This window comes from Brassica napus, chromosome A9, assembly GCF_020379485.1.
Source record: "Brassica napus cultivar Da-Ae chromosome A9, Da-Ae, whole genome shotgun sequence".
NCBI classification, from domain to species: Eukaryota; Viridiplantae; Streptophyta; class Magnoliopsida; order Brassicales; family Brassicaceae; genus Brassica; species Brassica napus.
Window position 1 is genome coordinate 10,743,653 of NC_063442.1, and position 24,571 is coordinate 10,768,223.

A 24,571-nucleotide genomic window follows, 5' to 3' on the forward strand; every position below is an offset into this window, starting at 1 on the left:
CGGAATATTCCGAGGAAATTCCGATGGATATTTAAGTGGCCGTCGGAATTTCCTCAGAATATTTTCATTTAACCGGGCAAACAAGCCGCCAAATATTTCGCGAAAATTGAAATTAAAAATACCGAGGAAATTCCGACGGATAGTTTCCGTCGGACCCTAGGTTTTATAGACACGAAACACGTCTTCTTCCCCCATTTCTCTCTTCTTCCTCCGGCGATCTCTCTCTTTTTCCGGCGATTTCCCCCTTCTCTCGCGACGATCTCTCCGGCGAATCCTCTCTATTCCTACACAAATCATGTAAGGACCCAATCCCACTCTCTTAGGTTCTATTTGTTAGGTTTTTAAGTAGATTTGATGATTTTAGAAGTTTTTTGTTAGATTTTTGTTAGGGTGATTGGTTAGGATTGTGATTTGGTTGTGTAATAGGTTTAGAATTGTGATTTGGTTGGATATTTTGTTGTGTTGAATTGATTTAGAACTTTTTTTATAAATTTTTTATTATTTTTGTATTTATAAAATCAATTTTGGATTTTACAAAACGTTTTTTGTATATAAATTTGATTTTTGGATTTATAAAAGATGATTTCATATTTATAAAAATATTTATATTTATTAAAACTAATTTTGTATTTATAAAACATTTTTTTGATTTATAAACACTATTTTATTAGTTTTTGTATTTATAAAAACTATTTTGTATTTATAAAAAGATGATTTCATATCTATAATTATTTATATTTATAAAACTAATTTTGTATTTATAAAACATTTTTTTGTATTTTGTATTTATAGAACATTTTTTTGATTTATAAACACTATTTTATTATTTTTTGTATTTATAAAAACTATTTTTAAATATACAAAACGTTTTTTTGTATATAAATTCGATTTTTGGATTTATAAAAGATGATTTCATATTTATAAAAATATTCATATTTATTAAAACTAATTTTGTATTTATAAAACATTTTTTGATTTATAAACACTATTTTATTAGTTTTTGTATTTATAAAAACTATTTTGTATTTATAAAAAGATGATTTCATATCTATAAAAATATTTATATTTATAAAACTAATTTTGTATTTATAAAACATTTTTTGATTTATAAACACTATTTTATTATTTTTTGTATTTATAGAAACTATTTTGTATTTATAAAAAGATGATTTCATATCTATAAAAATATTTATATTTATTAAAACTAATTTTGTATTTATAAAACATTTTTTTGATTTATAAACACTATTTTATTATTTTTTGTATTTATAAAAACTATTCTGTATTTATAAAAAGATGATTTCATATTTATAAAAATATTTATATTTATTAAAACTAATTTTGTATTTATAAAACATTTTTTATTTGTAAAAACTATTTTATTATTTTTTGTATTTTAAATATGTTTTCTATTTCAATTTTAATTTTATATTTTTGAATTTCAATTTAAAAAAATAAATTTATAATTTTTTTTTTTAATTTTGGAAATATTCCGAGGAAGTGTATCCCTCGGGATATTCCGACGACATCTTCCTCGGAATATTCCGAGGACTTTCCGACGAACTTGTGGTCCTCGGAATTTCCTCGGAAATTCATTTCCTCGGAATTCCGTCGAAAATTTCCGAGGGATTTCCGAGGAAATATGAATTTCCGAGGAGTTATTTCCGAGGACCACAAGTTCGTCGGAATGTCGTCGGAATAGCGTTATTCCTTTTTTTTTTTTGGTTATTCTGATATAGCCATAACTCCCAAGACTGAAGCAGCCAGACATTATATGGTAAGGATGTTTGGTAATTGGTACTGACATCCAGGGAACACAAATGATCACAAGTGTCTGGGTGCAAAGTACTTGACGTGAATGTTGAAGAGAAAGATATGTTATCTCATAGACTATGAGTCATAGTTGAGCCTGTCATGTTAGCTTGGCAATGACGATACAAATCTGTGATGACCTCTGTTAACAACAACCAGTTAATCCACCAAGAACGGTTTCTAGATGGTCCAGTAGTATCTTTGGCTTGACAAGAACCAAAGTCTTGGGTCTGCTTCTTGAGAAATTATCCGACAGCCCAAGAGCTTTCCGCATTATTACGCAGAAGTGGAATCAATCGATTGAGAGCGAACGAGACTATGAACTTCTGGGGCAAGAGCTTCGCCGCTGTGGAGACAGAGCATGAAGTGCCATCACAAACTTATCTACCGGAAACTTATCATGAAACGCAATCACGGGCTCAGAAGAGATTATTCAAAGAAGATACAGCTGTTTCAGTCTCTTCATCTGCCTACTGTATTTGGTATTAGTTTTTTTCTGAGGGGAGAAACGACCGCGTATTGGAAATAGGTCATTGTGGAGAGAAAAACGACGACGTATTTAGCGTGTAATGTTGTTATTACATCCCACATCGTTAAAAAACAGAGAAGTCAAGCTGTTTATAAAGAGCAGAGTCGAAGGTGTTGGTCACGACCTTACTTGAACAGGATCTGTTCTATAGGATCGTACCTCTGTATCCTTGATTTCTAAGGAGACAGGCCCTCAAACCTGGTTGATGAATCATGGCTGTGCGATCTGAGTGTGATTAACGGTCAGGATTCTCCTAGGAGGCTCTGCACTGTAGAGGATCGCTATCCAGTTAGATCTTGATCTCTCTGGAGTGGTCGCACGGTTGTCTGACAGGCTTTTCTTTTTTTGCCTTTCGTTCAGTTAGTCGTATAGTCTTCTCCTCCAACTATTTTAAAACTTCTTGACCTACTAGCGTAATGTATATTGATAGTTTCGACGAATTTATGTGACTTACAGAACCTCTCTACGTTTCTAGTATATTTATTTGTGTTGGATGAGGCAATGAATGGTCTACTCCTTGCCCATGTTTTCTCTGGAACTAATGCGTAATGCTACTTTGAGGATTGAGCTATTGCTCTAAAGCTGAAATGGGGCAGTTAAGGGGGTAGCTGGGAGATGTTTCCTCAAGAATTAATAATGACGCTTTGCGGATTGAGCTAATAGCCAACTTTGGGACAGATGTCAGAAAAAAAAACATCTTTGTTATATAATCTCCTCTTACGAATCACAGATGCAGGAATGATTTAACTTGAAAATTATATAGCAAACAATAAAGGCCCTACAACGATGACACTAATTAGAAGATCCAAAAGTCATACTAAAAAAAAAAAACCAGTCTCGTGATCAACGATTTCGTATTCTGGAACAAACCAGAAACTCTTAAAGAATGGAACATCTAATGATGTTTGTGTATCTGTCGCAAGATCAAACACACCACAGTTAGTTGTTCTGTTACGACGATCACTACTTGGGAAAATATCTTCTTCATCACCACCGAAACAGATTGTATCACCCTTGATTCCCCAACCATTAATACCTTTGATTGGTGCTTTTATTGTGACTCCATGACCAAATATCAACATCTCACCTCCAATAGAATAGACTCTCTCCCAGTTACCATTATCTAAATTCATCTTGTAGACGTTAAAAGAACGGTTCAATACCTCATTTACATACCTATTGTTTACTCCTTTGAAGGTCACAACGATCAAAAGCTCCCCTGAGCTCGTTATCACTACACTCTTAGGATGCGAATCATCAATGTGAAACGGATGGTTACGATACGGGTTTCCTTGGACGAGCAAATCTCCAGACAAATCAAGAATCTCGATGCACCTATCGAACGTGTACACATAAAGCTTGCCATCTTTATACGTCACGTACGCACATTCTATGCGTTCATGACACAACCACGTAACGTCTCCTTTCTTGCATGAGAACAAGCAGCCTTGTTTGGAACTGCAAGCTACAACATAATCCCTCGTTCTCTCGTTTATCCAAAGACAAGAAGAAGAGTTTTCGATGGCAAGACGCAGACACTCAGGAAGATTGATCCTCTCGCGAGTAAACACGTTCTGAAGATATAGATTCAGACCAGCACGTCCAACAAGGAGCCAGTTGCTGCAACTAGCCATAACATGGGTTTTAAGTAAGTCAAGTTCGGGATGTCCGATCTCGTAAATATTGTCTTCTCCTGGGTCGAACAACAACGTAGAGTCTTCGTCGAGTAAAATTCGCCATGGATACGCAGTTGGCACACAGGTGGTCGAAACGGAATACCAGTCTGAACAAACGGTTCTCGATCTGTAAAAGTCTTTAGAAATTATTAAGCGTCCGAAGATCGATCGTAAAAGATCGGGACATAACTTGGACCAATCAGAACGAGTTTCAGACATTGTTGTCCCTTCCAATCAATCCGGTTTCTGGGACTATATAAGGGGTTTGGTTTTGAACACAAAAGAATTAGATATAGATACTCAATTTTTTTAAAATATCTACGTATCTATTGTTAACATAAATTAAAGGGCAAATCTCCAAAATAGCACCTTTCTAAGTTTATATCACAAAAATAGCACTCACAAACTAAAATGACCAAAATAGCATTTTATCTTTTGAAAAATTTAAATTTTTTTATTTTTCAAAATTTGAAATCTTATCCCCAAAACCTCACTTCTCAACTCTAAACCCTAAAACCTAAACTCTAAACCCTAAACCCTAAATTTTAAACCCTAAACCCCACCCTTTGAGTGCTATTTTTATGACTTTTGGCCTTGAGTGCTAGTTTGGGAGCAAAAACTTGATTTAGTGCTATTTTAGTCTTTTTCTCTAAATTAAATTGAGTATTTTTGATTAAAATACTCAATTTATTTTTAGTCAAAAAAAAACAAATTATTTATCTTAATTTATTTTACTTAAATTAAAATTTCTATTGGTAAGTATTTTTTTAAAATATTATATAATTTAAAATTATTGCTGAATCAAAAGGAGATAATTTACTGAATTTCACTAAATTAAATAGTAATAAATAGAAGGATTTATGTTTAAAAAAAAAAAAATAGAAGGAGTTGAGTTAAAAAGGAAAAGGAGATAATGGTTAGTCTGTCGACGACAATGAGGCGGCTGGGAATCATCACCGTCACTAATTCCGCCGTCGTCACTCCGACGCTAATCTCTTCGACGGCGTCTTTCGCTAGAAACCTGACCTTACCCTCGCCCCTCCGCAATCACGGCCTTACCAATTCCATTCGTTTCCTCAAATCCCGAAGCCTCCTCTCCTCCTTGTCATGTTTCTCTTCTTCGGCAGCTTATCTTCCCGCACTCGACGAGTTCCCATCAACTAAAGGTGAGTACTTTGATTCATGGGCTTGTTCGAATCCGGATTTTGGGTTGATTTCGCTGAGAAATGTAGTAACTTTCGATGATTAGTAGGTTCTGTAGCAATGAGAGATGATAAGAAGAAGGTGATCTTGAAGGGTATGAGCTACGCTTCGCTCCAAGTACGTTTCTTCATCTAATTTGTTTGAGTTCGAACAAAATTTACATGTTCTTTGAATTTGGAATTGAGTAAATTTCTACTTGTAGGAATGGGTTGAATCGCATGGGTTTCGACCCGGACAAGCTATGATGCTGTGGAAGAGACTTTACAAGGATAACATATGGGCAGAAAATGTTGATCAGCTTGAAGGTTTTGTCGTCTACTGTTATGTCTCTGCTCAGATAGGGTTTTGTTGTTTCAGCAATGCTGATTCATTCCCATTCTTATAGGCCTGAACAAAGATTTCAAGAGAATGATTAGTGAGCATGCCGAGTTTGGGGCATTATCTTTCAAGGATGTTCGTTCGGCTTCAGATGGAACTAGGAAGGTGAATAAATGGTTGAAAACAAGTATTTCGAATTACTGATTGTTATATCTCAGTGAGCTTGTGGGGATTGATTCATAGCTCGCAGGATGTTGCAGATTCTGTTCACGTTGGATGATGGGCTTGTGATCGAGACAGTTGTTATACCTTGTGATCGTGGCAGGACAACTGTTTGTGTTTCGAGCCAAGTGGGTTGTGCCATGAATTGTCAGTTCTGCTACACCGGCAGGTAAATAGCCAGAACTGCTTACTCGGCTTTAGATCCTGGTGTAATGTTTCTAGCTTTTCTGCTTTTTCGCAGGATGGGTTTGAAAAGAAATCTCACTGCTGCTGAGATAGTTGAGCAGGCTGTTTACGCAAGGCGGTTGCTTTCCCATGAAGTTGGGTCAATAACAAATGTTGTGTTTATGGTATGCATGAAACCACACACTTGTCTCGCAGTTAAGGTCTTCAGTTTCTTATGGTATGTGTGCTTTTTAGGGAATGGGAGAGCCATTTCACAATATTGACAATGTCATCAAAGCTGCAAACATAATGGTAGATGAGAATGGACTTCACTTTAGTCCACGCAAGGTCACAGTCTCCACCAGTGGCCTTGTTCCTCAGCTAAAGCGTTTCCTTCGTGAATGTAATTGCGCTTTGGCAGTCAGTCTTAATGCAACAACCGATGAGGTTTTTCTTCAACTTTTGTCATCATTGCCTGATCTATGATCTTACCTCATTGAAATTGAACCTTGCAGGTTAGAAACTGGATTATGCCGATCAACAGGAAATACAAGTTATCTTTGCTCCTTGAGACGCTCAGAGAAGAACTCAGTTCAAGGCACAAGTACAAAGTGTTGTTCGAATACGTGATGCTCGCTGGAGTGAATGACAGGTAACATCCTTGTTGAGCTTTAATTCTGAAACCATCATGAACTAGAAGCTCTCTAATTGTTGCAGCATGGAAGATGCAAAGAGGCTAGTGGAGCTTGTGCAGGGAATCCCATGCAAGATTAACCTTATTCAGTTCAACCCACATAGTGGTTCTCAGTTCATACAGACCGATGAAGACAAGATGATCAAGTTCCGTAATGTTCTGGCTGAAGGAGGCTGCACTGTTTTAATGCGGTTTAGCCGAGGCAACGATCAAATGGCAGCGTGCGGGCAGCTTGGCATGCTTGGTGCTATTCAAGCACCAGTGATGAGGGTGCCTGAGCAGTTCCGCACCGCTCTAAAAGCATCTGTTTGATCAGTCAGAAGATTAGAGCAAAAGATGTACTCTCCATGGTGTGAAATAACATTGATTAGATTTCAACAAGTTTTCTTCAGAGGTTCTTTAACAATTTTAAATATCAATTTTAAATTTTTTTTTCTTCAGACGTTTTTAACAATATTAACTTCCAGAAAAGTAAGGAACTACAGTGATGAGATCGCCTATACAAACAAAATTAAAACTCTGTTAGAGCGGTGAGCTATCTCTTGACTTGGATGCTCCATTGTCATCAGATGGGTCGTTGTGGCGATCAGTCTGGTCACTGACACAGAAAAGATTGATGAGTGTGTTTCGGATTTCGGTTCTCAGAGCAGAGGCTTCGTCAGGTTTGAACCACTTCTTGTCGAACTGAATGAATCGAAGCACACAAGTTAATACAAGGCTAAATGATTTGGTACTAGGAATAGAGCGTGAGACCACTCACCATTCCAAGGTCTTTCCTTTTCAGCCTTTGAGGAGCCTCTTCAATGAACCGCTTGATGAAGAAGAGAACAAACGGACCACAGTCAAAATCATTCTTCTGTTGTGGAACCTGTTGCACAAAGAGAATACCTTAAAGATGTATTGATATGATCCTCTTGCTGTTTAATTAGTCAAATTTTCACAAGGAAAGATGGGACAATTAAAGGTAAAAGACCTGACCTTAATATCAGCTTCGTTAATCCTGCGCGGGAGGTTTCTCCATAGTTTCTCTGAGATAGGTAGATTTGATGAATAATCATCATCCTGATTCAAAAAGTTCCATTCATCTTTTAGAAACCTGCACAATGTTTGACATATATGCCTCTCCATTAACGTACTGAAACTACATATGCATAAAAACGACAAACATGTGAAAAGATAAAGCTCCTGGTGGGTTCCATACCTTTTTACATTCTCAACAATTGATCTTTTCGGATGAACTCCTAATGAATCAAGGTGAAGTATGGTCAATCCGGATTCATCTTCCTTGTCAGGAATGCAAACTATTATAAGGCTCCAATGGACACTGAGACATGGTATAAGAATCATGGTGAATACATAGATTAACTGAAATTTTATAAAAAACAGTCTAAAGATTTTGATTTTGTTTTCATCAAGTTGTAAAACTTACTCCTCATGTATTGGTATAAATATATATGCCTTACGGAATAAATCAATACCCTTCCACCACCGCCTGAGCTTCAGAAAAGAGGCAGCCTTGTCATTTCCCTATTTTATTGAAATGAAAAAGTCAATGATTTAAAAATGTAACAAGAGATTAAACTGTGGATCCTTCAAACAGAACACAGTGCACTAGACAACCATTGATCACCTTGTTTGTAACAGCGTCACTGAGCTTCTTGTAGAAATAGGTGTTAAAGAAGTGACAATAGTTAGATACCTGCTGCTCCTGCAAGAACCTACCCAAAGAAAAAGGGACCGTGCAAACATTAACTTTTTTTGCATAAACTCGTTATACACTTATTATATGAAAAATGATTGCAAGTACAATACAAGTGACACCTGATGTAGAAATTCATGACTGGAGAGTTTAGAAATTCTTGAGGTGCAAGGCATTCAAGATCTTTAAGACAAACTTGAACAAAGTGTGGATCATCACTGGATCACCAGATGAAGTCAAGAGAAGAATCATTATCGAGAGTGATGAAGTGAAGAGAAACATCATCGAGAGTTATGGTAAGTAAAGAATCAATCTTGAATTCATTAAAAAGAAAAAAGAATCAATCTTGAGAAAAAATTACCTTGATGGGTAGCATATATCTTCCTGTAAGCTGCATGGTTCATCAAATACTAGATTATGTTAAAGCTGAAACTGAAACTTAATGAAGATAAACAGAGAAGGTTTACCCTTCAGGCAGTTCAACTGTTTGATCTGCCACCGTTGAAGGCTGAGGTTCTTCTTCGTCTATGTTAATCACTGAATCATCTGCTTTCTACAGTTTTTTTTTTCAGAGAATGTTATCAGTAGGTTGGAAGCACAGACAAGTAGCAATGCTGGAGTATATTTCTTGAGGGCTATAATTATTGCGCACAAAAATGCAATATATGATGCGAGCAGTAAGCAATAAATACCTTACGGCGCTTTGAACTCTGTGATGGATATTCTTCCCAAGACCACTCCCTGCAAGAGAAAGAAGTTAAGAGGAATACACAACCATTGGAATCCAAGCATCAACACACACTAGTATCAAAAACCAGTTGGAAAAAGGAGAAAAGAAACATACTTAGGAGTTTCATGTCCATTGGAGTCGTCATCATCATCATCAAGAAGGGAGTAAGTGCAAGACTCCTTGTACTTTTTCCTCCCATAAGATCCCTTGGATTTGTGATTCCCTGTCTGCTTTTCTTCCACTGCCTTTGACAAAATCCGCCATTCATTCTTCTGCCTTGTCACGATCTTTTTCTCAGCCTTGGGTTTCACACTTGCACACCCCAAATCTTCTAGTTCTTTACAAAACGCTTTCGTTGACTGAGTATTATCCGGCTGTTGAACACATATATCACAAAGTTGCATCATGAAGTAGCCATCAAAAACAGTGTAAATAGCATAATAGTGAAGAATCTCCATACTTTGGGTTTACTGAAAACAGCAGCAAATGTAGACCGTGAGACTTCTTTCGAGTCCGTATTCGTTTGTCTAGAGGCTTCTGTTGAAGCTGCATTCCCTCGCGTAAACACATCTGAACCTATGTGAAACCCAAACTGGGAGATCAATCCTCCAAAAACCATAAAGAATAAAACTTTGAGCTTCACTAGTGAGAAGGTAACAGTCCCAAGAAAGGGTCCTAATAGTTACTTGAGCTTAACCATCTCTAACATTGTCTAAAGATGGAACAAGATACCTGAGGTACTCGCATGCATGAGCTTCGAACTTCTGTCCGCATCCTGCAAAAGTCAAAGACTCATATAACATAACCATCTCTAACAATAAAAAGATAAAGTTTTGGCCAGACCCCAACATCGACAAGGATCCAAAAAAAAAAGACAAGACAAGAAAAAAGAAATCAAACTAGTTGTAGTGAGAATGCGAACCATATTGGAGCGATGTAAAACCCTGCGTTGCTTCTCGGCTTCGAGGCTAGCGATATTGAGACGGATCTTCTCACCATTGTCGGGTAGACCCGGACCTAATTTGACAAGGTGCGATTTGTTACGCTCCAGCAGCTCGTCTAGCGCGTGATCGGTTAGGTTTCGGTGGCAGTCCATCTGATCGCCGGGGAGAGGATTTTGGGTGTTGACAATCACCAACTCCGGTACTTGATGCTCTTTTCCGCCGCCGCCGGCGTCGTCTTCCAGCACCGAGTTCCAGTCAATCGTAAAAGCTTTCTTGTCTGAAGAATCCGACTCTTTTTCTACTTCATGCTTCCCCTTCGTCATTCCCAAACCGAGTTTTTTTTTTCTTTTATTTAATCGCACATTGTCTTTGGTTCAGAATCTTCACTCAGTTTTCTTTTTCCGGCCTCTCACCATTCCCAAATAATTTTTTTTTCACTTTAAAAAAAAAAGTATTTGGCATTTTGACATTAGAGCAATTATTTCATGAAAATTTACATTTTAGATCATTTGTGTTACTTGGCATATTTTTACCAACAAACATGTCTGCAAAATTCCTATAATATCCTTGAATAGCTTTAAGGTAACAAAAAAAAAAACTAACTAAATGATCTGCCACAGAAATGATCTGCCACCAAACCCAACCACACTCTTAAAGTAAGGCTAAGCAACTGTCTAGATTTTAAGTAGCTTACTAAATTTTTCACCTGCACGAATGTGCGGGTTGATTTTTATTTTATAAATATATAACAGATACCATCGTAAAACTTTCAAAGATATAATTTACATTTTAGTGTTATATATTGTGTAAATCTATAATATTACTGGTTATGTTTCTTATTTGATATTATTAATGTATAATGATTTATTTTATACATTTTACTTTATTATTAATTGTTATTATATATTAATATATTTTAGAGTTTGGTAAAATAAATTCATAGTATGAAATAAACAAATTGAGAATCTCCTTTGTTTTTTTCTAATTTTTACAGACTGAGTACAACACATTTTAAAATTTTATTTAGTTACTATAGAACTGATATTTTCTTAGCATAATGTATATTTTAATGTTATTTATTTTAGTATATTATGGGATTTTATAAGTAAATAGATTATAATAATACTATATTATTAATTATGAAATCAATCGCTGCATTAATTTAAAAATATTTTAGAATTTTATCAAGATTTTGTTAGATTTTTTTCAACATATTTTATTATAAGTAAAAATAAAATTTAAATTTACAGTTAAAATTTATTTATTAATATCTATATAATTTATAAGATATTTTAGAAATAATATATATTAAATATATTAACTTAAATAATCAAATAGATGTAATTGATGAAATAGACCTAGTATGAATTTTTATGGTATTTCTTTTAATAAAGAATACATAGAATATAATTATAAAATTTGAAAAATAGCATACACTTTTATTTTATTTTGTTTTATGATAAAATCTTATTTAAATTAATGTATAATAGTATATATTATTAATTACGAAATTAATCAATGGTATTAATTTAAATAAAATATTTTAAATTTTTAGAAAGATTTGGTTAGATTTTTTTCTCAACATTTGTTATAACTAAACATAAAATTTAAATTTACAGTTAAAATTGATTTATTATTAATATTTTATATATTTAATAGATTAATGTAAATAATTAAATAAATGTAATTAATGAAATTGATCTAATAAGACTAGTTTGACTTTTTTATGGTAGATAAAAATGGTACTTATCTTTTAATAGAGAAGATTACGAGGGTTAATTTACATCTATCAACGAAATTAAACTAGACCAAAGTTGAAAGTTTTGAAAATCAGTTAAGGGTATATACACCCTTTCTTATTTCTTGGATAACAACATAGAGAATGCTGGTTCTGTACTAGCTAGTAGTAAGAATTCAGAGTCATGTAGAGAATTGAGAACACACATTTTTTCCCCGGCCGGAACTTGACTAAGCAAAAACCACACCGCTACTTGAAGTATCGTAGCAGAAGACGAGACACATAATTTCGTCTTCATGAGGCTCCTCAATAAGGTTTAAGTAAATCATGGGCGTCATCAACTACAAGGTAAAGTAAACAGAAAACAAAAATCGTCAGACACCAACCAAGTTTGGTTCCAGGAAGAAGACAATAGCTAAACACAAACTAGTGTAGACGAATAAATAATTACCAACATATGACATGTTACTAGGGTTGAAGCAAAGTTTTAACCAATTTTCTTTTAAAAAGTATATATAAGGAGTTTTCGCAAGTTCAGCATCAGATAAATTGAGCAATGAGCATTGTTAGAATTCAAACTCCCATCCCATAACACATGCTTTTTTTTACTGTGTGCACAGCCATAGAGCCGACACTGGTGCCAACTCATTCTGGTGTAATCTATCTGTTTTATTATCCTGGTAAAGTTATTGTTGCTGTGAAAAATGTAAGCTGGGAATGAAGATGTTAGGAGATTCCTAATAGAATATCGGATCAAACCATGGAGATCAGATTAGGGAACTCCAAAAGTCTACCACCATCATAGTTATTACTAATGACTCCAGTCCAGCAACTGTGTAAACTAAGCTGAACGTTGTAGCTTTGATTAACTCGAACCCTTTTGTATCAACTCAAAGATAAGAACACTCTTTATAAATCACTCTTAAGGAAACTCACTCAAAACCTTAAGCTCTCAAACTCATAAACTCTTAAGTTATATCACAAGCTGATATCTCCTTATATAACACTTTAATTATCCTAAACTCATTAGGATAAACACAACACAATATTTCCTAAACTCATTAGGATAAACATAACTTGTGATCTAAGTAATCTTCAAGCTTATCCAACATTCTCCCCTTTAAGCTTGAAATTCTCCTTAATTCCAATATAGCTTCTCATTTCTTGGAATCTGATTTTTCCCAAGGCCTTAGTCAAGATATCAGCCTTTTGTTTATCACCTTGAACATACTCAACTTCAATCTGTCCATTCTCAACACATTCTCTAATAAAGTGGTACCTCCTGTGTATATGCTTACTCTTCCCATGAAACACCGGATTTTTTGTTAAAGCAATGGCAGACTGATTGTCAATACGAATCACCACCTTCTCGCTTTCCTGGCCGGTTATCTCACTCAACAACTCTTGTAGCCATATGGCTTGACGTGCAGCCTCAGTTCCCGCCATGAATTCTGCTTCACAACTTGATAATGCCACTACTTCTTGCTTCTGAGAACACCAGGATATTGGACTATCATTGATGAAAAACATATGACCAGTTATGCTCCTTCCATCATCCTGATCAACTATGTAGCTACTGTCACTGTATCCAATCAGTCTTGGTATCTTCGATGTAGACCGCTTGAACATAAGTCCATACACAATGCTTCCTCGCAGATATCTCAATACCTGTTTCATAGCAACACCGTGTGACTCCCTTGGGCTCTGCATAAAACGACTGAGCACTCCAACGCTGTATGATAGATCAGGTCTTGTGTGTAGAAGATACCGCAAACACCCGATGTTCTTTCGATATATTGTTGCGTCAACCTCTCTCTCATTTTCTGCCTTTGATAGCTTCAAGCCTAGCTCCATTGGCGTTTGTATCGGATTACTTTTGATCATCCCCGCATTCTCTAAGATCTTAGACGCGTAGCTCCTTTGATTTAGAGTAATACCTTCTTCATGTTGACACACCTCTATCCCGAGATAGTATGATAATGTGCCTAAGTCACTCATCTCAAATTTGCTTGACATGTTTTCTTTGAACTCAACAATGTTTCTCTTGTTTGTTCCGGTGACGAACAAGTCATCGACGTATACTGCAACCACAAGTAGCTCTCCGTTCACAACTTTGCGGTATACTGATGGTTCTTTAGCACACTTGACGAACTGAAGCTCATATAGAATCTGATTCAGCTTGTGGTTCCATGCTCTTGGGGCTTGTCTCAGCCCGTACAAAGCTTTGTTTAGTTTATATACCTTTCCTTCACTTCCTTTCTTCTCAAAGCCTTCTGGTTGCAAAACGTAGACAGTCTCCTTTAGCTCACCATGGAGGAATGCTGTTTTTACATCAAGATGATGCACTTCCCATCCATTTGCTGCAGCAAGACTTACCAGAAGACGTATGGTTTCGATCCTTGCCACTGGTGCGAACACTTCGTCGAAATCGATTCCATGGCGTTGCACATACCCCTTGGCAACAAGTCGAGCTTTGTGTTTACTGATACTCCCATCAGAGTTACGTTTTAGCTTGAACACCCACTTCAAACCAATAGGTTTAGCTCCATACGGTAAGTCTACTAAGACCCATGTTTTATTTTTTATGATGGAATCTATTTCTTCTTCGCAAGCCCTCGTCCAATACCTTGATTCTTTTGCTTCTCCGAAGTTTCTAGGCTCATCATTGAGATACATCAACACTTCTTCTCCTAATTCTTCGGCTAGAAGGATGTAGTCATCAAGATACTTCGGTTTTGTTGTTTGTCTTTCGGACCTTCTGAGACTTTTAGGTTGTATGTCTGTTTCTTCTTCTTCAAGCTGCTCTGTTTCAGTCTCTTCTTTAACTTCTTCAATCTCTCTTTGATCATCTCTACTCGTGTGTTCTGTTTCTTCCACCCTACTTAATCCATGGTTTCCAAATCTCCCAACTTGTATCTCAAAACTTTCGTTATTGCGTGTCTCAACACTTAGCTTGTTCCATTCCCAGCCTTTTGATTCATCAAACACAACATCTCTACTTACAACTACTCGCTTTGTGTGTGGATCATACAGCCTGTATGCTTTGGACCCTGGTTCTGTTCCCAAGTGAACCAGCATTCGTGATCTATCGTCTAGTTTCTTCAGATGTATGCCTACTATTTTTGCATATCCAATACAACCAAAGACTCGCAGGTGACTTACATTGGGTTTCTTTCCTCGAAATAACTCGTATGGTGTCTTATCATTTAGCGATCTTGTTGCTAACCTGTTGAGCAAGTAAGTAACGTGACGTATAGTTTCTCCCCACAGGAAGCACGGTAGACTCATGTGCTTCATAATACTCCTTGCCATCTCCATCATTGTCCGGTTCCTACGCTCCACCACACCGTTTTGTTGTGGTGTGTATGGTGCGGTGAGTTGCCGTTTTATTTTTGCTCTATCACAGTAGGAGTTAAACTCTTGTGATATGAATTCCCCTCCTCTATCAGTCCTCAAGGTTTGTATCTTCTGCTTTGTCTCTTGCTCAACAATGCTCCTTAGCGATTTAAATTTCTCAAACGCTTCTGATTTTTCCCTCAAAAGTGCTGTCCACATGTATCTACTGTGATCATCTATCACGACAAATATATATCTCTTGCCAGCTTGTGTGCTAGGTGTTATTGGTCCACACAAATCCCCATGGAGTAGCTCTAGTACCTTACTAGCTCGATATGATGTTGCTTGTGGGAAGGCTTGGCGGCTCTGTTTCCCAAGGAGACACGATCCACATACTTCTTTCTCAATGTTAACAGTCGGTAAGCCAAAAACTAATTCCTTCCGTATCATACTTCGTATAGTCTCGTAGTTTACGTGTCCTAAACGGGCATGCCACTTGCATGATTCGCTGCCTGCTGTGAGATAGAGACGTGATGTTGATTTTAGACCCATCTTTACTTTGTATAATCTGTTCTTTGATCTCATGGCTGTTACGAGTAGTTTGCCGTGTGGATCACGCATCGTGAGTGTCTCTCCTCTCATTCTTATATCACATCCTGCCTCAGTAGCTTGACCCAAGCTTATAATATTGCTTTTGAGGTCAGGAATAAAATAGACGTCTGTCATCTTTCGAGAATCTCCATTCATGTCAGTAAAAGAAACTGTACCTTTCCCTCTGATATCTATCCTGGAATCATCTCCAAATCGAACCTTTCCAGTAATTGTGGTGTCGAGTTTTGAGAAGTACCTTTGATCTCCGGTCATGTGGTTACTAGCTCCGTTGTCGAGGTACCATGTGTTATCATCTCCACTGTTAGTCTCATATTTCTCTGGCACGAAATTTTTCTCGTTTAAAAACACAACTTCATGCATCATAAGCTCATCTGCCTCTTGTGTCTCGGTGTTGTCAGTTTCTTGAGCTTCTTGTAGTTTAAGTTTCAGCTCTGGACAGTTAGCAACGAAGTGACCTACTTTGTCACAACGGTAACAGGTGATGCGAGATGCGTCTCTTCCTGCGTATGAATCTCTTCCTCCATTATTGTAATCTCCTCTTCCTCCATTATTGTAATCTCCTCGTCCTCCATTATAACGTCCTCGTCCTCTTCCTCTGTTATAACGACCACCACGACCTCTGTTTCTATAGTAGTCGCTGTTGTAATCACGATTTTGCTCATATCCTCGAGTAGGTTGATCTTGTTGGGAACGGCTTTCTGTATTTGAGTACATTAGCTTTCCCTGATCTTCCTCCGTCTCTTCTTCTTCACAAATCCGTTCTTCATATGCTTTTAAACGCCCCATTATGTCTTCAAAACTTGTAGTATTACGGTCAAGTACCTGCTCGAGAGAAGCAACAATTTGTATATACTTCTTTCGAGGAAGGCTACAAAGAAATTTCTTGACAAGCTTTGTTTCTTCAATGGTGGAACCAAGAGCAGCCGATTTTGAGGCTAGCTCGGATAACTTCCCTCCGAAGTCATCAATACTCTCGCTATCTTTCATCTTTAACCGCTCAAATTCTGTCATTAGGGTTTGTAATCTTGCCTCTCTTACTCGTTCTGCTCCGACATGACGAGTTTTAATTGCTTCCCAAACCTGTTTAGCTGTTTCTAGTTCTCCTACTTGCAAGGTAAGATTCTCCGGTATTGATTGAAACAGCAAGGCCAGGGCCATATCATTCTTCTCGTTGTCATTCATCTCAGTTTCTACGGCTTCCCAAACTTTGTGAACACGTAAAGTAATCTTCATCCTTAACGCCCACACAGTATAATTTGTTGCACTCAGCATTGGACACTTAATAGATGACGGTCCTCCGCCTTCTTTCATCTTCCCGGTTATAGTAACGATATCACTCATGATTGATCGTAGCTCTGATACCACGTGTAGCTTTGATTAACTCGAACCCTTTTGTATCAACTCAAAGATAAGAACACTCTTTATAAATCACTCTTAAGGAAACTCACTCGAAACCTTAAGCTCTCAAACTCATAAACTCTTAAGTTATATCACAAGCTGATATCTCCTTATATAACACTTTAATTATCCTAAACTCATTAGGATAAACACAACACAATATTTCCTAAACTCATTAGGATAAACATAACTTGTGATCTAAGTAATCTTCAAGCTTATCCAACAAACGTTCAGTAGGAAGCTGATTATGGAACCATCAAAGAAAACGTCTCTAGGAAACAGAATCTTTTAGTGATTGAGATTGAATTAATTCTTCAAAAAGCAAAGACGTTTTTACTATCTAAATAAAATGTAAGATTAACTTACTTCTTTTGCGTAAGGAAATTGTTTGCGAAAAGAAAGCACAACAGCACCAGGTGAACAGGACAAGTGATCAGTTCACTGAGCTTGTATGTGTGGTCCATGATAGTCTTGTAGCCATATTGGACTTGCAAATGCACGATTCCTCCAGTGATTACTTTATCTGTTCCCCAAAAAAAAGGTTTCATCAAGAAAGTTACTGAAAATCTAAACAAGAGTGACAACTTGAATAAAAGTTAAGCAAATTATGAAAGGAATTAATCCGATACTTGTGGAAACGGTTATGTTAAAGCTTGCTTTGTACTGCTCCTCAAAAAGCTCCACACCAGTGACTTTGATTGGATAACTTTCAAAGCCTACAACAGTCAGTGATTAATGCCAGCTGTGAAGAGTACAAGATTCATAATAAACAAAAAGGACACACCGAATACATTGAGATATATAGAGTCAAATATACAGGAGAGACTGTGATAGATCCAGATTCAGTTGTTTGCCTTTAAATATGGGGCCAATCCTAAAACCTTGAATTCCGAAACAAACCAATTATTTTTGTACTGTACAATCCTATTGACTTAGTTTCCATGAACCAGGTCAAAATGAGAGTGTTAAAAAGTTCTTTAAATAACGTAACAAGACATAGAACAATGTTATAAGGAGCAAACCGCAGTCGTCGAAAGGGATGGCCAACAAAGTAGGTAAGAAGAAAAGTGATAGGATCAGAAGAAACATAGGATGAACGAGAGAGATCGCCATAGAATAGCACTCGAAGATCTTCAAACGATGAAACTAATTGTCTTTGGTTCCACAAACACGTAAGTCTGTAATACATATTGTTTAAGTGTGTCTCTGTCTACCCACATGCCACAAGCCACATGTCCTGCCTGATATGTTTAGTTAATACTTAATAGATTATAGTATTTTGCTATTTCAGCTACTGTGTCAGTTCAAAGTATTACAAGTTATATTTTAGTCTTCTACAAGCTATACGAGAGAATCGTGCGATATGATCACATGTTGTCTTGTCGTTTTCCAAACGAGATTGACAGTATGTATGTATCGGTTTAGAAAGCGGGCAAATCCGTTCTTCTTTGCCCGCCTAGCTCTGAGTAATTTTTTTTTGTAAAGTATAACTCGCAAACCCATGAAAACAGTACATCATACTTTGGCCATATCTTCTTCTACTTCATGTTCCTCTTCGTCATTCCCAAACCGAGTTTATTTTTTTTCTTTTTATTAATTGCACATTATCTTTTGTTCAGAATCTTCACTCAGTGTTTTTTTTTCAGAGTCTCACCATTCCCAAATATATATTTTTCTTCTCTTTTTTTTTTAAACCTTTTTGCAAGTTTTTGACATTTTCAGCAATTTTTTTTTTTTGAGAAAATTACATTTTTAATTTTCATGAACATTTTGGGTCAATAGTGTTACTTAGCATATTTTTACCAACAAAGTTGTATACTAAATTTCTTTTAGTAGTCTTTCATTCTTTTAATAGTTACAAGCAAAGAGCTAATGGACAGAGAACTTCAGTAAAGTCTGAGAAAGGCAAACTTGCATGTACACCAGAGATTGGTGGAGCAGTGCGGGTCAGAAATGTAGTAGCTTCTGCAGGGTCTCCAGGATTACCAGCATCACACATTGTGTTAGTATGAGACAAGACAAAAACGCTTACAGGTTGATCAAATATGGAAGCTCAATATATAGCATGATGTGAAGGAAAAATGGTGCATACATTCAAAGGGGGAATGATCGTAGCAATCAAAGCCGGTTCAACCGAGTAGCACAAGAAAGCAAAGGGAAGCGTTTTGGTGGATCTTCACCTATATAAGGGAATTGTTGCAGTGGCTGAAATAATAAGGAATGTGTGTCATGAGGTCTAGGACACCTAATATAGCAACATGCCATGATTGTAAAATGAGACAGTGATGATTGTCTCTCAAGGTGGAGCTAAGTTTGAGAAAAATATGGAAGTTTTAATGATTCAAGCTTTAGGTGGAGTCTCTGCAGATAAAAGAAGCACAAATAAACTTATGATAAGTTTGGTTTAATATGGGGTACTGAACTCATACGTTTATGGAATCAAAGATTATTAGCTCACGGAGGTAAAGAGTTAATAGAGGAATGAGTCACTGGTTTCGGATGACTTCATGGTGATAAATGTGAGAGGAAAATATGGATCCAAGGTCAGGAAAATATGTAAACAAGATCAGTCACATGTTGGTTATCTCTTTAGAAGGTAAAAGTGGAGGCTGCTAAGGTCTGATGGGGTGATTGATGATAGTGAGGACATCTAATGGAGAGCTGCAGATATCTCATATGCTAATGAGATGGTGGTGTAAGTATATATGAGATAAGGACAAATGGATGGTTCAGTGTTCTCTTGAAAAGGAAACTGAAAGAGATTGGATGCAAGGTCTACAAGGATAGTCTCAAGAGCATCTATGTAAAAGGAATTAAATGGTTTGACTAGAGGTTAAAGAAGTTCTGATCATATCAGAGAAGTTAAGCAAGTGAAAGACATTCATAACTGAATGGAAATGCAGAAGCGTCAAACTGCATTGGGGGTAAAGAACAAGTAAGGTTTACTTGTGTCTTTGGAGCATCACAAAGAAGCAAGTGAAATATTTATCTCGGCATAGCAGAGAATTGCTACTCACGTACCAGCATTCACAGCTTGATTGAAGAATGCAAATAAATCAGAATGAGGTACTGATTGGGTTTGAGAAAAAACGTGATGCGAACACCAAGTCTGGTGTGATCCGCCTACAGGTATAGGTGTTAGGGGATGCATAGCAGAGAAGAGATATCAGGGCTCTAGAGTAGATGACTTTTGGCGGAACTGCTTGAGCTAGAGTTGTATACAGAATCAGTCTAGCAAGGTTAACAGTTGGATGATTGGTTCTATTGGTTGTAATGGTGGTACAAATAGGAGTTCACAGCAATTCTGATACAGAAGGATTTTGGACAAGGTTAAGCAAATATAATTGTTTCGAAAGTCATTCCTAGCGAGGTGGAGTTAGGTGGCATGTTCTAGTGGATCAACATGATGCTTTAATTTTTAGAAAATTGACTCTCAGGTTTGAATTTAAAACTAACAAATTGTTGGTTGGGATGATTTTGCAGGTATGAATCAAGAATTTCTTCTGGTTGAAGCATGTGTGATTCATGGACCTATTGCAAATGATTCAAGGAAGTTTGTTTCTAACGTTAGTGTACATGACGAGAAACAAATGGTTAACATAAGAATCAAGTTGCAGGAGGAAAGTTCAAGTTTCTCAATCACTTTAACATGCCGATGAACATTGGATGAACTTGAGAGATCGCCATTGATTGGCACTCAAAGATCTTCAAAAGAGGAATTGAACTCTCTTTAGTTTAACAAATACTTATTGTTAAGTAGTCTCCGTCTAACCACATATCACGTGTCCTGCATGATATTATTCATAGTCAATAGAGTATACTATTTTGCTATAATTAGTAGGGTGTTTCTTTAATGTATTATCCATGCCTCCTTATTTATTAATCCTCAAGCATTACAATATGTTTTCGTAGACACTTATATCACTAGAATGATTTTTAGAAACTTAAGAAAAATAAATTGGTTCATATAAATATATATTATATTTTTTATTAGACTAACTTTAAAATTGATTAGCAGTGTACAAAAGAATAATCTCAATTATTTTTTAAATAAAAGCTATCGAATTACATAAATATGATTGACATATATATGACAATTAATGATTATAAATAATACATATTTGATAACAATTTTCGTATCCTTCTCTTTTTTGTTTTATTTTATATTTTAAAATAAAATATAAAATAACAAAATATATTTTTTATTCTTTTTTTAAACAATCACATTAAGCATATAATAACAAAATTTAAAAATTTTCTTATATGTTATATTTAATTTTTTAAAACGACTATAAATTATAAAAAATGGTAAAAGTCCCACATTGAAAATTTTGTGATCAATGGTTTAACTTTGTTTTGTTCAAGCAAAATACAAATGATCATAAATTATATGAATATGAAGTCTTATTAATAAATAAATAAATATATATATACACATATATATTAATATAATTTAAATTAAAATATATACAATATAAAATATATAAATATGTTAATTTCAAAATTTCAAAATTTGCATTGAAAAATTATTAAGATCTTAATATTTAATTTTGAAATTTTTATTAAAAATCACACATTAAATTTTTTGTGATTAACAATTTAAATTTTTTTTACAGCAAATATACAAATGTTAATAAAATTATATGAGTAGGAAGTGTTAATAATAAATATTTATATTAAAATAATCTTTATATATCTATGTCAATATCACCAAATTTTAATTATATACCATATAAAATAAATAAAATGATTGTTTTGATTTATTTACCAAAAATATGGGGGAATTACCATTAATACCACTTTCCTAATACCACTTTTCAACTTTACACTTTTCAATTTTACCATTAAAATTTTAATTGGCAAAGTACCTTTATACCCCTAACTAATTAAGCCTAAGACTAACTCTTCTCTCTTACATCTCACGATAATTAAATCTCATCATCTCACAAATCGTCGACGGATTCCAGCGGTGACGAGTTCTCCGGCGAGATTCGACTCTGCAGAGTTTTCCGGCGAGATCCGACGAAGCTACGGCGAGATTCGACGAAGCTACGAAGAGATCCGACGAAGCTACGGCAAGATCCGACGAAGCTACGGCGAGATCGTACGAAGCTGCGGCGAGATCCGACGAAGCTACGTCGATCTCCCTCACGACGCTAAGAAACGCTAACAAAGGTCAAAGGATAATAGATGTTGATTTTCGTCTCTTTCTGTAATTGTAGCTTTTGTTTCTCAAAATCGATATGTTTCTGCGAAGGAAGACGGAGTTTTTCTCGTGAAGTTTTCAAATCACAAGTTTATAAAATCTTATAAATATTTATCAGTGAAGAACGTAGTTCTTATATATTATCGTTTTTGATATGTCTTTGTTGATCTGTCTTGTTTTGAGATTTTTTTTGTGTTGAATATTTTCTATTCCTTCCTTGATCCATATATTTCTTATAATCAGGTTATGATGATTGAACCAACGACGCTCCAGTGACCATATCCAATTGCTCCGACCAAATCTCGCTCCGGTGAACACCAACTCGCTCCGGTGAACACCAACAAGCTCTGGTGAACACGATCGACAAACTTAAAGATAGTTTGTGTCAGTGGATTTGATTTCCGAGTTCAATTGAGTAAATTAGTTCAATTGAATCTATGTAAAACCCCAAATCTAATTGACGTGTTTGAACTTTGAAGTGCACATTTCTGAGTTAAATTACAGTGAATCTTGTTTTTGGAAGTGAGTGCTTATGCGTAAGAATAATATGTGATTGGGTTGTGTCCAGATTTTGAAGATCGACGAGGTTGGTGAGCTGTTTGAAGAAGTAAGAGGGACTCAGAACAAGAACGTGGTTTGTGAGATCAAAGAATTGCAGATTTATAAAGCTTTATAAAAGTTGCAGAGTTGGCTTCTTAACACCATCTTCTCTCTCATCTTCTTCAGACATCTCTTATACTAAAACAATCGTATATCTCTCCTAAGACTTGCAAAGCTGAAGAGGTTAGTTGGACATCTAAGTGAATTTGGCTGCAATTTTTTTTTCTTTTTACAAAAAAGAAGAGTGTGATGTGGAGAAACCTTGATGTTCTCAGATTATGTTTGAAATGACATTTTTTTGTTGAGAACAAGGAATTATCTCTAATGTTCAGATGAGAGCCTTATATAGTCCTTTCAACTCATAGTCTTGCTCTTTCCATGAAATGGCCTGTTATTCTGTGGCTAAGTGGCTAAGTAATTGAAACTACTCAATTTTACTACATTTTGTTTCTTGTAATAGAAATCAAGCTTGGTTAGGTTGACGTTGAATGGTCTAGATTTTGTGCCAATATTCATATGACCAAATGGGTTACATGAAGGGAACCTTATACGGAAGAGAGAACAAGAAGAGAAATAACACATTGTATCCAGAATTCAAGTAAAGAAACATGTCGTTCAGATGTTTTTAGTGTCTAAATTATGAAGGTAAATTAGGATTCCATATCAAATGATTAAAATACAGACAAAAGATATACTTTATAAAGCCATGAACAAACAAATTGTTTATATACCCTCTATAAAAAGTTTATAGATTCTGTATAAATAATTTATATACCCTTATAAATGGTTTATAAAATTTATGTATTGTTTTTATAAATATTTATAAATGATTTATAAACACTTATTAATTATTTACATATAAATCCTTATAAACTATTTTACATACTCTTATAAATTTTTTTATAAGCCTTTATAAATGGTTTATAGACTCTTACAAAAAAATTGTAAACCTTTTTAAAAGGTTTATAAAATTCAGAAATTGTTTTTAGTAGTTTTTATAAATGATTTATAAACTCTTATTAATTATTTATATATCCTTATAAACCCTTATAAACGATTTTACAAACTCTTATAAATTGTTTTTATAAATCAGAAATTGTTTTTAGTAATTTTTATAAATGATTTATAAACTCTTATTAATTATTTATATATCCTTATAAACCCTTATAAACAATTTTACAAACTCTCATAAATTGTTTCTACAAGTTCTTATAAATTACTGTAGACTCTTATAAATGATTTAAGTGACTTTCTAATTGGTTCCCAAACCTATAAACCTTATAAGTTGAATACATAACCCATATTAATTGTGTATATACTTTCATAACGTTTTTATAAACAATTATAAATGGTTTATAGACTTTATTAATTGTTTTATAAACCTTTATAAATGTAAACATTTATAAATGGTTTTGAGACTCTTACAAATAATATATAAACCTTTATAAATAGCTTATAAACTTTACAAACTGTTTTATATATTTTTATAAATTATTTATAAACTTTTATTTTCTCTTAAACTTTCTTTTCTCTTCATTTTTATCTTCTTTCATGTGTTATTGCCCTACATCATATGCTGCAAAAAGTAAAGCCACAAATCCTCGTTCCCTTTAGCTTTTCTTCATTTTATATCCTTGTTGAACTAATTGCACAACACTGTAAAAATCCATGTCATCCAAGATCAGGATG

At 35.1% G+C, this 24,571-nt stretch overlaps 4 protein-coding genes and 1 non-coding gene across 6 annotated transcripts; 2 read left to right on the forward strand and 3 right to left on the reverse strand.

The window, feature by feature from the left end:
- Positions 1-1,660: 1,660 nt before the first annotated feature.
- LOC106378571 (putative F-box protein At2g33200) lies at positions 1,661-4,312 on the reverse strand. Its single transcript, XM_048739875.1, has one exon. It carries the CDS (start codon positions 4,234-4,236, stop codon positions 3,154-3,156), a length of 1,083 nt encoding a protein of 360 aa, XP_048595832.1. The 5' UTR covers positions 4,237-4,312; the 3' UTR covers positions 1,661-3,153.
- LOC125578861 lies at positions 2,461-2,677 on the forward strand. The gene has a single exon (XR_007316943.1). It is a non-coding gene; the product is annotated as a small nucleolar RNA U3 (small nucleolar RNA).
- Positions 4,313-4,888: 576 nt separating the features above from the next.
- On the forward strand, positions 4,889-7,059 carry LOC106381969 (dual-specificity RNA methyltransferase RlmN). Of its 2 annotated transcripts, none has more exons than XM_013821909.3 (9): positions 4,889-5,183; positions 5,267-5,337; positions 5,423-5,525; positions 5,606-5,703; positions 5,799-5,929; positions 6,002-6,110; positions 6,181-6,372; positions 6,441-6,577; positions 6,643-7,059. In XM_013821909.3, exons 1-9 carry the CDS (start codon positions 4,931-4,933, stop codon positions 6,929-6,931), a joined length of 1,383 nt encoding a protein of 460 aa, XP_013677363.1. In that variant the 5' UTR covers positions 4,889-4,930; the 3' UTR covers positions 6,932-7,059. The 2 variants fall into 2 exon arrangements, with proteins under 2 accessions (XP_013677363.1, XP_013677364.1); XM_013821910.3 differs by having other exon boundaries at positions 5,270-5,337.
- Positions 6,971-10,415, reverse strand: LOC106381968 (ubiquitin-like-specific protease 1D). Its single transcript, XM_013821908.3, has 14 exons — positions 9,971-10,415; positions 9,781-9,823; positions 9,509-9,624; positions 9,163-9,422; positions 9,011-9,059; positions 8,786-8,871; positions 8,680-8,709; positions 8,441-8,536; positions 8,250-8,337; positions 8,049-8,146; positions 7,821-7,943; positions 7,598-7,715; positions 7,380-7,487; positions 6,971-7,303 (listed from the first exon to the last, which is right to left on the reverse strand). Exons 1-14 carry the CDS (start codon positions 10,313-10,315, stop codon positions 7,142-7,144), a joined length of 1,722 nt encoding a protein of 573 aa, XP_013677362.1. The 5' UTR covers positions 10,316-10,415; the 3' UTR covers positions 6,971-7,141.
- A 1,276-nt stretch (positions 10,416-11,691) lies between these two features.
- On the reverse strand, positions 11,692-19,784 carry LOC125577855. The gene is made up of 4 exons (XM_048739876.1): positions 18,099-19,784; positions 17,706-17,792; positions 17,443-17,599; positions 11,692-12,071 (listed from the first exon to the last, which is right to left on the reverse strand). The coding sequence occupies exons 1-4, from the start codon at positions 18,187-18,189 to the stop codon at positions 12,068-12,070; spliced, it is 339 nt and encodes a 112-aa protein (XP_048595833.1). The 5' UTR covers positions 18,190-19,784; the 3' UTR covers positions 11,692-12,067.
- Positions 19,785-24,571: the final 4,787 nt, after the last annotated feature.

What these genes read in the sequence shown, in the direction of transcription:
- LOC106378571 (XM_048739875.1), bottom strand. Translation starts at nt 4,236, where the DNA reads ATGTCTGAAACTCGTTCTGATTGGTCCAAGTTATGTCCCGATCTTTTA.
- LOC106381969 (XM_013821909.3), top strand. Translation starts at nt 4,931, where the DNA reads ATGGTTAGTCTGTCGACGACAATGAGGCGGCTGGGAATCATCACCGTC. An exon ending in CTTCAGATGGAACTAGGAAG is followed by an intron (nt 5,704 to 5,798) that starts GTGAATAAATGG and finishes AGGATGTTGCAG; the next exon opens with ATTCTGTTCACGTTGGATGA. An exon ending in CTCGCTGGAGTGAATGACAG is followed by an intron (nt 6,578 to 6,642) that starts GTAACATCCTTG and finishes TAATTGTTGCAG; the next exon opens with CATGGAAGATGCAAAGAGGC.
- LOC106381968 (XM_013821908.3), bottom strand. Translation starts at nt 10,315, where the DNA reads ATGACGAAGGGGAAGCATGAAGTAGAAAAAGAGTCGGATTCTTCAGAC. An exon ending in AATGGACATGAAACTCCTAA is followed by an intron (nt 9,060 to 9,162) that starts GTATGTTTCTTT and finishes TTTCTCTTGCAG; the next exon opens with GGAGTGGTCTTGGGAAGAAT. An exon ending in ACAGTTGAACTGCCTGAAGG is followed by an intron (nt 8,710 to 8,785) that starts GTAAACCTTCTC and finishes TGAACCATGCAG; the next exon opens with CTTACAGGAAGATATATGCT.
- LOC125577855 (XM_048739876.1), bottom strand. Translation starts at nt 18,189, where the DNA reads ATGGCGATCTCTCTCGTTCATCCTATGTTTCTTCTGATCCTATCACTT. An exon ending in CATCCCTTTCGACGACTGCG is followed by an intron (nt 17,793 to 18,098) that starts GTTTGCTCCTTA and finishes TGACTGTTGTAG; the next exon opens with GCTTTGAAAGTTATCCAATC. An exon ending in TAACATAACCGTTTCCACAA is followed by an intron (nt 17,600 to 17,705) that starts GTATCGGATTAA and finishes TTTGGGGAACAG; the next exon opens with ATAAAGTAATCACTGGAGGA.